Source organism: Dipteris shenzhenensis, chromosome 17 (genome assembly GCF_047967505.1).
Source record: "Dipteris shenzhenensis isolate YYH24624 ecotype China chromosome 17, Dip_SZ_1.0, whole genome shotgun sequence".
Lineage (NCBI taxonomy): Eukaryota > Viridiplantae > Streptophyta > Polypodiopsida > Gleicheniales > Dipteridaceae > Dipteris > Dipteris shenzhenensis.
The window spans coordinates 30,170,050-30,185,529 of record NC_141612.1 but is presented as its reverse complement, the minus strand read 5'-3'; the positions used below and the strand labels follow the sequence as shown (position 1 = coordinate 30,185,529).

General features: G+C 41.4%; 1 protein-coding gene across 1 annotated transcript; it reads left to right on the top strand.

The window, feature by feature from the left end:
- The first annotated feature begins 9,169 nt into the window (after positions 1-9,169).
- Positions 9,170-11,792, top strand: LOC147891970 (GDSL esterase/lipase At3g53100-like). Its single transcript, XM_087388859.1, has 5 exons — positions 9,170-9,855; positions 9,985-10,112; positions 10,416-10,649; positions 10,738-10,996; positions 11,207-11,792. The coding sequence occupies exons 1-5, from the start codon at positions 9,585-9,587 to the stop codon at positions 11,404-11,406; spliced, it is 1,092 nt and encodes a 363-aa protein (XP_087244985.1). The 5' UTR covers positions 9,170-9,584; the 3' UTR covers positions 11,407-11,792.
- Positions 11,793-15,480: the final 3,688 nt, after the last annotated feature.

Sequence of the window (15,480 nt, the reverse complement as noted above, 5' to 3'; positions counted from 1 at the left end):
ACAGGAGTAGGGTATCTGCCCCCGATCTCAAGCTGCAAGATGACACAATTTGTGGAGTGATTAGTAAAAAGAAACAATCTCCTAATAAATTACATAAGCAATATAATTTGAGATCGATACTTACAAATTGGGCCTCCCATGATTCAACACCCCCTGGTACAAGAGTCACTTGGTTGAGAGATGATGAAGACCTTAGGATGATCTCTATTGTGCCTCAAGGGAAAGGACGCAACAAAGGACATGTTATACTGTCCCTTCTAATTCTAGGGAAACATAAAGTCAAAAATCTTGACATTTATTTGGAGCCTTTGATTGACAAGCTAGAGATACTTTGGAGAGGTATCAAGGTGCATGATGTGAGCAAGCCTCCCTCATCACGAGACTTCAACTGCAAAGCAATCTTGATGTGGGCGATGCATGACTTCCCAGGCTATGGCAAGTGTTCAGGTAAGCATTGCACTTCTAATTATGAATAGGCAAAGGATGTGGGACCCTAAACCCACCTTCAACTGTTAATTGTGTCTATTGTTCAGGTCTCACTACATCGGGTTACCATGCATGTCTTGTTTGTGGTCCTTCACTAGTTGCCTCATATGCATGTCTTGTTTGTGGTCCTCACTAGTTGCCTCATAGGCAGACGCATTAAATAAGGTCATCTATGAGAATCACCATCGATTTCTCCCACCTGATCATCCTAGATATGTTGCCCCTTGAAATGAAGTCCTCCCACAATCACTCACCGTGGAAGATTGGATGAGAATTTGGGATGGTTCCATGACGACTCCACCACTTGGCATGAGCCGGTAAGGGTTTGTAACTATTGTGTGCTATACAGTGGCTGGAAATAAAGATTGTCTGCTAATACTTTATTTTGTTGAGGTACTCCATCTTTTATCGTTTACCATATTGATCCCACCTCAAGATCAATCACCTGCTTGATCCCATGCATATCTTCAAGAATGTGGCATCTACCATTTGGGAGCATTTGAATGGGACACGAGATTCTGTAGGCATAAGGAAGGATCTACATACCACAGGGAGGATGCGTGAAGCTTGGCCACAAGAGAGACCAAATGGGCGTGTTTTTTTACCTCGTGCACCGTGGAGGTTATCAAAGCTAGAGATGGCAACAGTGAAGCGCGCTATTACTACAATTTATACTCCCAATGGATGCATGAGGTGTTTGTAGGGAGCCTTTACAAAGAGCAAGAAAAGAGGTGTAGAGCAATTATATGGCTTGAAATCTCATGATTGGCACAAGATGCTCCAAGTAAGTATTTTATGTGCATAATATCTTTTTCCTTTTAAATTTGTGAGTGAATAATTATAAGCAACTAATCAACCACCTCCTCATGGATTCAGTTCATACTACCTACTAGCATTTTACGTAGTGCATTGAAGGACGTGAAAGATTGTATTTACAAGATGGGCAAGCTTGTGAGGTACTTTACATGATACAAAATATGATGCATATCAATGCTCCATGCAAGGTATTCATATTGCTAATATGGTGTACTTTTTTCATTTCTAGGTATGTGAGCTCAAAGGAAATAAATCCCACCACGCTTAAGAGTGCTCGACTTATGTCAGTGGAGGTGGTTTGTTTAGTGGACGAGACATTTCCACGTTCTATTCTCACAAGCCAACTACATCTTATAGTGCATTTGCGGATGAGATTGCTATATACAGTACTATACATGCACGATGGTGGTTCTTCCTCGAGTAATTCATGAAGACTTTGAAGGGCTTCATGAGACAAAATGCAAGACTCGAAGGTAGCATGGCGGAGGGTTGGTTGGTACAAGAGTCACTTGTATATATTTCTGAGTTTCTTGTTGATGTGGGTAGCTCTCTCCCACGACTATGGAGAGATGATGAAGACCTTAGGATGACCTCTATTGTGCCTTAAGGGAAAGGATGCAACAAAGTAATAGACACAGAGTTGCATAATAGTATCAATCTCTATTGCGTGCTTAATAGTGATGTGATGAAAAGATGGGTGACAAGATACGAGGATGCAAAGGCGAGAAGACAAGAAGAAAGGACCCTCTTTCGTACACACTACGGATCTCGTGTGCCATACCCTCAGTATCTAAGAGCACTTCCAAAGGATATACATGTGGATTGGCTACTTGATGAAATGGAGAAAGCAGAGAAAGACGAGGGGATGCATATCACAATGGAAGAATGGGAGTATGCTAGGGAATGCATGAGCAAGGTCGGTATATAGAATGTTATGCGTAAGTTAGGAGCTTATTTAGATTGCTTATTTAATTGATTTTTTCTTGGTGTAGTGCACTATGTTCAATGCTATATGGTGTGAAGGCAAGCATTTTCGAACACAACGGATTGATGATAAGAGAAATACACAAGATTGCGACGTCATTGCTGGCTTTGAGGGAGCCAATGGAGCCATGGATGATTATTGTGGCATAATCCAAGATATTATTAAGCTTGACTTTCGACGCTTCTTTGTGTATGTTTTGGATGTAAAGTGGTTTAAGGACGTGGTGGAAAGAGGCTGTAATGCAACAATCAAACGCCATGCAAGTGGCTTTGTAACTATTGACTCCACAAAGTTTTGGCAAAGTAGGAAGGACACACTAGTACTACCGTAACAATGTGAACAGGTACTGTGCACACATATAAAAATACTCGCTTTTAAATATTTGATGCAGGAAAAATAACATGATTGTATTTGTGTTTGAATTAGGTTGTCTATCAACCAATGGTGGATAATAATAGATGGTGGCATGTCATAGCTATTATGCCACGTTCCAAAGTGATGTATAGTACATTTAGTAATATGGAGCGTATGGAGGATGATCATGGCCATGGACGTGATGATGATCGTGGTACGAGAGAGGAGGATGATCATGAGATAGGAGATACAGATATTGAGGCCATTACCCATGAGGATGAGCCTACCATTGGTGATGCTAATTTCGATGAGCACATGAGTAGCACAAGTAGTAGTGGGTTGAATGTATTTGTAGATCTAAACACTTGTTTGGATTTTGAAGTAGATAGTTTGGCAAGGGTTGATCTCATTGAGGATGAGATTGAACCGAAGCCCATCATTGATATTGGCAAAACTATTTTACATATTGTCTCATTCTCCTCACCTCACTTAACTCTTGTATATGTGGGCTTGAAAAAAAGCATTGATGTTTTTGTTAAAATTATGTACTTTGGTAATCATGGGCAATGTTTGGAAAGCAATGATATACACCAAAATCTCACTTTCTGTATTCTCTGGTTTGTGTCTAAATACGCGTCTAATTCCCAGTGTAAACGTGCAAATAAACGCGCTAATACATGCGCAAATAGACGCACTGATAAACGCAATGTTAGACGGGCTAGTATTTTCTCAGTTTAGACGTGCAAACAGACGTGTTAATACATGCGCAAATAGACGCAATGTTAGATGGACTCGTATTTTCTCAGTTTAAATGCGCAAATAGACGTGTTAATACACGCGCAAATAGATGAGCTATTAGATGCGCCTGTAATTCCTCTACTCAAGCAATGCCTATAGATGCATCCACTATTTTGCGCATCTACCAAGTGCATCTATAGTTGCTTTGTGTTGTTGTGGGAGGGCAGGAACCCTTAGTTCTAGATCTTTCCTAATTGCTTACAAGCTTCATTCTTTTTTCCAAAATACTTCATTCTTTGGAAACACATTGGGCTCAACTTGGCAAAAGCTCAAGTGTCCTTCAAGCTAAATTGGAAAATGGCACTATTAGGAGATAGATGCAAGATGATTAACCCCATGTATGAGATCTGACAGTTGATCAGAGGTCGTAACCCATGTGTGGAGGCAAAGAAACAACCTAGCTTTCAACAGCCCACACCTAGGGAGACTAATCCATTTCATTATCTTTCATAAGCCTCTCCCCTCGCTAGGGGTGGTTTGAATTTTGGACTCTTGAGTGTTGGAAGAAAATATTTTTCCTCTCAAATCATAAAATTTGGGGTTTCACACTTTGGAAGGTTTTTCTCAAAGAATTTGCAATTTTATTAAGTAATATTAATATAGCTAAATTGCCTAAAATTTTAGAGATTTTACAATGTTGAGGAGACATTTTTGGCAAGCAGAAATGAGAATGTTAATGTCAATTCATTGCATATACCTTACAGGTTTTCTGTGAACACTAGTAGTTTGCAGACCTCTCATCTCAAGGAGCCCATCCCACTTCCCTATTCAAGGTAATGTGTCCAATTGATAAGGTCATTTTGAGTTGCTTGGAGAGAGCCATAAGATTTTTAAGAGCGATGGCAAGGTTTTCCCTAAAGGTGATCTCGAGGGAGATTGATCCTCAAGGATTCACTTAAACTTTGGTAGCTGTTGGCCCAGGACAATGCTATGTTTATCGATTTAGAGCATGAGGAATTGGGTGGTGTTTGGTGATGGGCATGCTTTTGAAATGATGGTTTATATGCTAAGGACTCTACTTCAAGGCTTAAGCTTGATTAGTAAGAGAAGAGACTCTCTCATGAGTTCAAGCCTCCTAAATATCAATCATATTCTTTCCTACCACAAATAGGACTACTAAAGCAATGTCGGCTACTACCTAGCCAAAATTTTGTAGTGGTCTTTGTGGGCTGACCACCTATGTGATATATTTAATATATTTCAACTATATATATGTATGTATGAATGTATGTATGTATATACACACACACAACACACTCACGCATGTGCACGTGCACACACACACACACAAACATATAAAAGTTATAACTAATCCCACCCACAATAAAAATCTCATACCTTAACTTTACACCCCTAGAATGTGAAATTTATTGCCCCTGCCATAAATAGATGAGAGATGTGTAAGATTGCAAACTATTTCCTTTTATATGGATGTTTTCATCCATTATAATAAATAAATAGATATACAAATTGGGAAGAAAGAAAGTAGCTCAACAGAGTGTTGTGGATTTTGAGTCAAATAGTTTTCATAGATAGTTAAATCTACACTTGTAGATAGAAAAAGTGTAACTTTCTAATATGTTTTCTCATAACTATTTAGAATTCATGACTAAAACATGAAAACTTCTAGAAGTTTATGAAATGAGGGGAAAAGAAAATCTCAAAGGTAAATTTGAATTTTAAAGTTTCATTATAGAGTGTTTGTTGATTTTTTGTATTGAACACGATTTAGTGAATGTAGTTCAAGAAAGCATGAAGAGTGAATGGAGTAAGTGTTGAGGGAAGCTATAAGAGTCTATGCACACTGGACCATCTATGTAGAGTCATGTGTGCACATTTTTAGAATAGATGGATGCCCATAAAGGCATGTAACAAGTGTACATGATTCTGGTTCACTTATGCACATTCACTTAACCTTTCACCTGAGCAGATCGTTGGTTGATTGTGGCATGTACTTGTTTACAAATGGTCTACTCCCTTGTGCTAGTGCCATGCAAGGTGTTAAGTCACCACATGGTAATTTATTATGGCAGGTGAGGTGTAGCATGGATCGTGGGGCGCCAACTCCCTTTAGTAAGAAAACCTATCTAAATCTTGAGTATGAGATGAATTTAACAATATGCCATGAGTAAAAATTATTCAAATTAACATGGTTGTGTTCTACACTAAAAGAGCTTCAAATATGTCTTTACACCTTGAAATTTGGGTAACACATGAAAAAGTTACATTAATTTGAAAGGAGATGGGTTTTCATATTTTAGTGTTTTTTTTTAAACCCCCCCTCATCCAAAAGACCCCCCCTTAGCCTCACATATTATGAAAAATATGTACAAATCTTAAAATCTTGCATATTTATCAGGGTGTATACCTTATATTTTCTGGGAGAGCGGATATGAAATTTTCCCTTGCATATTTGAAATTTTAAAAGGAAATCCATACATATTATATATGGACCTTGTCCCTCCATACCCAGGATTTTGGACGAGGGTAGAAACATATTACATATTGAGTTGGCACCCTAGGAGCATGGATATGCTTGTTACCCTTTGGAACTCCCATGTTTTATGATGCCATTTTGCACTCTAGAGGATGTCTAGAAGTTAGGGCTTGAATTAGTGAAGGGGAAGTAAAGATGCTGACTAAAGGAGAGCAAGGATAAGGAGCTGATGATTTTGTTGCCTAGAATTCAAAATGTTGACAAGCTATGTCCTGCCATATATTTTTATTTACTAAAAGATACATCACATATACCGACCTCATATGAAAAAAATGAAACAATTCACTTTTTTCTTTTCAATGAATTTCCAAGTTTACGACTATAGCATGTGACAAGCCAAGATTGTGAATCATACAGGCATGGTTTATAATCAAATTGCTCACGCAAAATGGTTTGGGTGACTATACTTTTAAACCCAATGGAATTTTATTTTTTTTTGGACCCCTCCTTTTGAGCTAGGGCCCATTAGGCAACTAGCCCTTCCACAAGTTGTGGCTAGTTTGTGCGGCACTTATGAGCCTCCCACTATATCACTTTCTTCCATGCCCCATTGCTTTCTTGCATTGCTAAAAATCCTTGGAGCTAGTCACCCTCCATAAAAAACCAGGATGCATGAATGCAATTTCCAAAAAACCCCAAGTTCCAGAAGCAGTGTCCATAGAAAACCCAGGTTTAATGTGACTTGGCCCTTTTTTGTGGATTGGAAGTCCAAATTTTAAAAGCCTCCTCTTTTGAATTTCCTTATTATAGATGCTAGAATTTTAGCACCCTATAAATTGAAAGAAGAGGTTTTTCTTGCTTTAGTTTTAAAGGTATAGAGGTTTTTGAATTCTATACTATTCGAAGTTCCTTGCACAAGATGATGACATAACGATAAATACATTAATTGACATGTCAATTAGTTACCTTGCACAAGATGGTGTTAAATAGTAAATATATTAATTGATATGTCACATGTGACCAATATTAATCACTAGCTTTTAGCACATACACCAGATTTGGTCTTGCACAACTAGCTATCCTCACTCTACATGGAGGATGGATGATCAGTGAAGGCATGTTCTATACAATTGATATTTTCTCAAAATTTTATCTATTTCTATTATGGAAACGAATATGCCTTTAAGCATTTCTCTTGTATGTGTTTTATGTCCTATCTAAGGGCATGTTTGCGTGACAAGACAGATTTGCAATCGTCACAAAATTGGTTGCAAGTTGAAACGTTCACATGAGCAGATTTTTTGTAATTATGATGAAAACCAAGAGTAATCGGATGTTTTGTTGTCTAAATGCCATATATTTCAAGTGTAGAGGCTGGTCCAGACTATAAAAAATTTACATATGAATCCAAAAAAAACTGCAACTTGGTTTTTTTCCTTTCAGTCCCACATGTGGAAGTGAGCTCTAAGAGTAGTTTATTTGAATCTCTCATTTTGACAAATTAAATATTTTACACTCTATAATATAAAGTTGGTGGTTTTTTACAGCCATTTTATGGCTAAGTCAAAAGGTAAGTTGAGTTTCATTTCTTAGGCTATGAACTCCATTTTAACCAAGTAGGGAGTTTTTGTATTCTTTCAAAAAATTGTTCTCTATGAAAGTTGCTCAAAAGACATCCAGGTTGCAAACCATGACATCTCATGTGAAGAGGCCTTAGAGCTTGCTCATGTGAAAGTGGTGATTGGCAAATAGGTTTGATGCCAGACTTCAATTCGGGCTGATGCATCTAGGTTTTTGAGGGAAAACGAGGTTGATGCTCTAGCCCATGGGGGCTAGCAGGATAACTTGGTTGTGGGTCAGCCTTGACAAGGAAGGGTATTTTATCAATGTATTGTGGAGCAATGGGAACACAATTAGTAGGGCGCCTGCCTACACTTGTTTTCAAGGAATGACTATAGCATGTCAAATCAATAGATTTAATAATCAGTGTGTTGCAGAGCAGTGGGAGCACAATTAGTAGGGTGCTTGCCTAACTACTGCTTGCGTTCGACCCCTGTTACATGCAGCATAGGACCTGGGCAGGGTGCCCTGCGATTAGACCTTAACTCATATGGAAGCAAGCCACATCTTATGAGATAGGAGAAATCAAAATGAGCTGTCGCAGTTGGTTAATGCTTTGATCATACAACGTATTTGACAAACTTATGTAAATTTAGGAAGACGTAGGGTGTAGTGTCTCTTTTGTAGAAACTATTTGCCTAACCTTGAGGTTCTTTGCTAGAAAGATCCTGCTAATACAACTACTACGGTAAAAACTAACCCTCATTCCAATGAATAAGAACCCCCAGCAAGAAAAACTCGTGATTAATTAATTAGACGGTGAGCAGAGGGCCGATTAAGGTGTAGTCTTCGATTAAAACAAGGCGGAATCTTCGATTGAAGTAAAGTATTGGGCACCTATTATTCTCTCTATGTGGCATGTTCCACAACAAGCCGCCAACCATGTGCTTAAAGAGACCTAAACCCAAAACCCAGCCAAGTTGCCAATTGCATTCAAGCACTGCACATAATATTGAGATCTGCTTTACTCGCTTCCACGGACCGCCACCCTCTTCAGTTGCAATCGCAAACTCTAGACAGCCTTTCGTCCGCCGTTCACCCAACCCTCCTTCCTCCATTTTCGATCTGCGCACCACCAGACTTGTCACACAGCTCAGCGATCGCCGTAGTAGCTTTTTAAGTAGCCGCACCTGAACAGCAGGCTATTGGCAACCTCCTGCAATGGTCGGATGATCCTCACAAAAGCTGAGGATCCTCCCAACTCAAAAGCTGTCACAGATGCAACATTGTACAGTCCATGGTTGGGAGCAGTTGGATCATGGATGCCAATACATGTTAATCCGGACTGCCGATTGCAGTCTGCGGAATGATTTCTCAACAGTATCACGTTTAAATCAATTCGTACCCAGACTCTGCCAAATGTGCCGATGCATCGACCCGCAGTAGCGTGCTTCTCTGTACTTTTGTACGTGCAACCATAAGCTTCAATTCCTACCTAGCCTCTTCATTTCGCTCCCAAGTGCATGGGAAACTGTAATGCCAGCAGCCAGTCTCGCCTGATGCCAACGTCCTCGTTTCTGATCCGTGGTCAATGTAGCGGGACTACCATCACGTTACTCTCGAGAGTGTTGATAGTGTGCACTGTGGAGGCTCATCCCTTCAATTTCTTCTCAGGAGCCTGCATATATAACGAACCGTATTGGACTCCTCTCAGTCCTCTGTAGAGCATCACATGCAGGCTCGTACTCACCACATGTTCGGCCAGTGATTGGTTCCTCTTTACAAATTCTCGCGGGTCTTGTTTTTTAGCTACCGTTTCTAGCTCCACGCCACTCACTGCTAAGTGATCGGCCAGTGCTTGTTTCCTCTTGACAAATTCTCGTGGGTCCTGTTCTTTATCTTCCGTTTCTAGCTCCGAAGCACTCACTGCACAACTCCACTTCGTCGTGCATCGCTTCGTCTGCTTGCTCCATTGTCCGCAAATTCATTGATGTGCACAACTCCACTTCGTGCATCACTTCGTCTGCTAGCTCCATTTTTCGAAAGTTGACTGAGGTTTGAAGGGGAATTGCTTTCCGAGCTTTGTGCCGCCTCCTACCCCTTAAGGTTGTACTTTACGAGGCAGTAGGACCCGTCGTGACTCGAACAATGGAAGCATCGCAGCACAACGCACTTCGAGTTGCAGCATCTTTTTTTATCGTTCTCATTCTTGTGGAGAGTATTTCCACTTTTCAACGGGGAGACGCAGCTCCTGTGGTGCCGGCACTCATCATTTTTGGCGACTCCACTGTAGACGTAGGAATGAACAACAATCTCACGACACTTGTGAGGGCAAACTTCCTGCCCTATGGTGAAGATTTCGACGGTGGGAAACCGACGGGACGATTCTGTAACGGCCAAGTGCCGGTTGATTTCGTGGGTAGGGTGTTCGTTGTGTAGCCAGATTTCCGTCGTCTAGTTGCATTTCCATTCAGCTTTTCATTCGTTCGGTTTTGCGAGTTGTTTGTTGCTACGCATTGATTCCTCCATGGAATGTATGGCTTTGCAGCAACCAAACTGGGTCTGCCTTTTCCACTCGCCTATTTCGACAAAGAGGCCCACGGCCACAACCTACTGACGGGCATCAACTTTGCATCGTCGGCTTCCGGCTACAACGACAATACTGCCAAATTCTTCGTAAGCTTTCCTTGCATAATGCATTCTCTTTTCGCGATAAATATGTACGCTGTCAAGCTGTTGCTCCGTATTAGCAGTCTACCAGAAGGCGTAACGGATTCACGAAATGCCTCAACGGGCATTACAGATGCGCCTACATATTGCACCAGCGACTCTCTTAGTTCCAGCAGAACCTTACCCAAAGATATCGTTCTTGACAACATAATCGCTTGTGTAGTGATAAATCGCAGACTATGCTGAGCTGCAATGAATTCTGGCATTGCGTTTAACTAGAATCACTGTCGTTTTTGTGATAATTATCAGAATGTTCTGTCGTTGACGAAGCAAGTGGGATTCTTTAAATCCTACAAAAGACAGCTTGCTGAGCTAGTCGGGAATAACCGAGCATCTTCCATCATATCGGAGGCACTCTACGTACTGAGCACAGGAAGCAACGACTACGCGAACAACTACTTCTTCAATTTGCGTCTGAGAGGCAAGCTCAACGCGGACCAGTACAGAGCTACACTTCTTCAGTACGCTGCAAGCTTTATGGAGGTGTTTCCCAGTTTTAAGAATTTTGTGTCTGTATTTCCAGTTTCCTTTTTGCATCTTTTCATTCTGGTTGGTGGCCTCAAATAAACAGAAGCTCTACACCATGGGTGCTCGCAAACTCGCGGTAGTTTCCGTTCCTCCTCTTGGCTGTTTGCCGTCGCAGAGGACTTTGCTTGGTGGACTAGATTTCGAAGATTGCGTGCAGTGGGCAAATGATGCTGCCTATAGCTTCAACGAAGGTCTGCAATCCGTGATTGCTGGGCTCAAAACAAACCACACGGATTATAAGATAGTATACTTGGACTGCTACGGCCCGCTATTCGATATGTTTCACAATCCATCAAAATACGGTGAGGATCTTCGTTGTAGTCTGCGAATCCGGTAATAGCAAAGGAAGTGTGAAAGTGTCCGTTAGATCAGATACGACGTTGAATAGGAGACATGCAAGATTGTGACATACAAGGCAGCCAAGGCTTATGGGAAACTTATTTGAGCTGTTCACCGAAGAATGCTGTGGGTACGCTGGCGATAATGATTTCTTTTGTTCGAGATTGGTGCAGGAATAGAGGAAGTGGGGCGAGGGTGCTGTTCCACAGGATTAGTAGAGACGGCGGTTCTGTGCAATAAGCTGGACACGCGATTGACATGTACCGATCCATCTAAATATATGTTCTGGGACAGCTTCCATCCCACACAAACAGTTTACGAGCGTCTCGCTGATCAGTTCTACGACATTGTAGCTGGACAAAACATCCTCTGATCATTTTAGCTTCTACTCAAATGACCTCTCTTTTGCGGAAGTATTCCTTGCGACGATCCTACTTGCAAGCTCACCTCTGATCCGAATCCATGCTCCAATCCGGTCAGTAGCTCGACTCTATTTTACTTCCGCTAGCCAATCCTATAAGCTGCAATTTTGTTTGTGGCAGTCCCTGCAGCCCACTCGCCATATCTGCGTTGCAAGCCTCTTTCGAGAATCCAATCGTCAAATTCCCTCTGTAGACGGTTCCCTTAAACGGATAACATGAAATAAACCATTTCAGGACATGAAGTGGCACTGCCTCAATAGTTGCTACTTTCGTGTTTCGAATGATTCAATTTTTTTTCAGGGCAAGTTCCTGTTTACTCGTTCTTTCATACGAATCGTGGGCCGGTTGACAGACATGAATAACACTTCTACTTTTCGCATGGTCTAAATTCACATTCTATTTTTCTCATGGTTGAAAATATTTACATTTTGTAAACGTCAACAACGCCTATATTTTTAGCATTGCTTTTAAGTTACAAGATGCTCTTCTTTAATGTAAGTTCTAGTTTACAACGGTAGAATGCGTCACACCAAGGTGGCAAAGCAACTATGCCTTATTAGGGAATAATGAAACACAAACAATTAACTAATATGTTCAAGAAGGAGATTAAATGGTAGGCGATCACACTACGAGTGTGAGGACTAGAGAAAGTGGAGAGAAGTGAAGACAGAGCACAGTAGCTTAGATTGATTGGAGGAGATAAGAGGGAGTAGAGCGACTTGGATCGAGTGGAGAGAACTCTGAGGGTCAAAGAAGGATTAGAGAGGGTCAAAGAAGAGGGATTAGAGAGGCTTTGAAGGAGAGAAGAGAAGAGGGCCACAAGTGGACAAGCTTAGTGTGAGGAATTGAATGTTAAAGAGAAGAGAATAAGGAGACAAGCTCCTTCATTAAGAAGAGAGGTGTATCGAATGGGGAGTGGAGCCCCATAGTCTATACAAGATGAGCAAGCTCAATGGAGGGAACTCAATTTATAGAGTATGTTGCTCATGGAAGGATACTCCACAAATGAATTTTATAGAGAAGAGGGCCAAAATAGGAGAATAAGGCGACAAGTTACTCGTGGAAGGATACTCCACAAATGAAATTTATAGAGAGGGCCAAAATAGGAGAATAAGGAGACAAGTTGCGTGTGGAAGGATACTCCACAAATGAATTGTATAGAGAAGAGGCCAAAATAGGAGAATAAGGAGACAAGATACTCCACAAATGAATTTTATAGAGAAGAGGGCCAATATAGGAGAATAAGGAGACAAGTTGCTCGTGGAAGGATACTCCACAAATGAATTTCATAGAGAAGAGGGCCGAAATAGGAGAATGAAAAGCCAAGTTCATTAAGAAGGGGGTGTACCAAATGGGAAGTGGAGCCCCATTGTCATCTTATCTTCTTATCTTATTTTGAGGATTAACGTGTAGCTCAAGGGTAGCACCAGGTGGCATTCATATGGCCCTTCTTGTCTATGTACCAATTCCTTTTTCGCACGCGGGACCTCTCACACAAATCGATTCATTTCTCCCATGTTGTCTCCTCTCAGATCTCCACCAATTTTGATCTCCTCCACCTCCTCCTTTTTGCTCTACACAACAAGACAAAGTACCCATAGACGCGTACATAGACGCGTTTATTGAACTAAAAAAAAAACTTGTGGACGCGTCTTTGTGCATCTAGAGAACCGCATCTAACAATGCGTCTATGTAGTAGATAGACACATGTATAGATGCGCATCTAGATGCATAAGACGCATTTATAAACACGCAAATAGGTGCTTCTCAAACAGACAGACGTGTTTATAGATGCATTGATAGACGTGCTATATAATATATATTTTTTAATTTACAGAATACTGTGTATGTTGTGTATGCTATATAGTTACTAGAATCCCATTTCCACATTGTCTAATTCAATTCTTACAGCCAACTGCATTTTAATTACAATTTCAAATAAAACATTACAACTCCAAAATGTAATAAAATTGAAAGCTCAAAAAGTACTTGTATGTACATATAGCACGAAGCTAAGCCACGTCATGTGGCTTCAAGTACAAAAAATAAGAGGAGTGTATATACAAGAGGCACAAAGCCAAGCCAGTGGCTTTAAGTACAAAAAAGAGTAGCTAGCACTACTTCCACGACTAATCTATGTTCTCCATGTCCTGGCTTCCTTCCACGCTCCCTTTTGTGCTCCCTTCTCTGCTTCTTCCTCGTATTCTTCCTCATCTTCTTATGCAGGGACCTGTAAACAAGGGACAACATATATCAATGTATGAAAAATCAAATCTTTACTTATAATATTGACATTATTTAATTACTTTCAAATACCTCAAGGGTCGCTCTAATAGTCCGGATATATTGCTCCTCAGTAATCAACCCATCATGATAGAAGTACTTCCATCATGATAGAAGTGCTTCCATGTATCTCCTTTGCGATAGTGGTGGTGGTAGGCTGTCTCGACAAGAGTAGGGTATTTGCCCACGATATCAAGCTGCAAGACGACACAATTTGCGGAGGGGTTAGTACAAAGAAACAACCTCCTAATAAACTACATAAGCAATATAATTTGAGATCAATACTTACAAATTGGGCCTCTGATTCAACACCCCCTGCTCCAAAATGCATGCTTTCATATTGCTTCATCTGAATCCTTCGTGCCTCCACGTGCTGCAGACTGGGGTCCTCCCTCGTTGACTTCATTGCTTTCTTCCACTCACGCTTGTGAGCGGTGTCGGACGGGCCCCTTGGTGGTTGACCTCCCTCAAGCCTTCCACTCACGCTTGTGAGCGGTGTCAGACGGGCCCCTTGGTGGTTGACCTCCCTCGAGCCTGGCAAGCTCCGCTAGTGCTTACGCAAAGATCTTTTATTGCCAAGTATCGTAACAATCTTTGACTTGGCCCATTTATCTGTGAATTGACGATTGGGGGGGTTAGGATACCTAGAGCGAACAGCGGCGAGGGTCTCATCAGCCAACCTCTTTGGCTGGTCTTTGTAGTGGATAAAGTAATCTCTGTAATTGTTAGCAATTACAGAGCACATGAAGGCCATGATGTCCTCTCCCATGCATCCATCAAGATGTCTCATGTCTGAGTGATGTCATAGAAGATCGTACCATCACCCGGAGGCACGTTTAAATCATTTGAATCATCATCATCCCCACCACCACCCCTCCCAAAGCACTGTGCCATGCATCCCCCACCACTCTCCCTGCTACTACGCCTGCTACTGTGTCATGTCGAGCTAGTATGTTGGCCACTCGTAGCTAGAGACTGCACGGGACTACGTGGACTACTCGTAACTGGAGAACCGAGTCTCGACTGCACAGGAGTACACCGACGGCTCTGTGAGAGAAGAATCTCCTGACGGCATGGGGGAAGGGGCATAAGATGGCATGAGGGAAGGGCCTCGGCTGTGTAGTCGACTGGGCTGTGCTGACTCTGTTGGGGTAATCTCAGCTGGTGTGGGGTTGTTTGGAGTCTAAAGTGTCGACTCCTGAGGGGTGTTTAGAGTACCCGTCATATACCCGTATAACTCCACAGGACTAGGAGGGTGCCCTAAAAGGTTATATAAGTCCCTAAAAATAGACTCCCGAAAATCAGGTGAGCACAAAGAGCTTCCTGGCCACATGATGAACTGGAAAAAAGAAAAAAAGACGATTACTGATGATTAGAGAAGAAAGGGGAAGGGAAGAAAAGATTACTGTCAGAAAAGATTAATGTCAGAGTCCGTCTATAGACGCGTCTAAGAAGCGCGTCTATTTTCGCATATAACAGCGCGTCTATAAATGCAGCTGTCTGTGTCTGCAAACAGGCTAGATGCGCCTGTAGATGCAGTTTTAGACATTAGGAAAAAAGGGAGCTCATTTTGGGGCCCTGTAAGAAATTCACTATTTTCTCTTTTCTCTCTCTACAAAAGCAAGAAAATATGGATACTTGCATGAGAAATGTCAGTGTGAAAAGGAATAAATATATTCTTTCACATGCTTTACATTCAATGTTCATATAAGAGCAACACTTTTCTGTGCAGAATTTGGTGA

Excerpts from the sequence above, each read along its gene's own strand:
- LOC147891970 (XM_087388859.1), top strand. The coding sequence starts at position 9,585 with ATGGAAGCATCGCAGCACAACGCACTTCGAGTTGCAGCATCTTTTTTT. Across the intron at positions 9,856-9,984 it reads AGTGCCGGTTGATTTCGTGG|CAACCAAACTGGGTCTGCCT; the intron begins GTAGGGTGTTCG and ends ATGGCTTTGCAG. Across the intron at positions 10,113-10,415 it reads ACAATACTGCCAAATTCTTC|AATGTTCTGTCGTTGACGAA; the intron begins GTAAGCTTTCCT and ends GATAATTATCAG.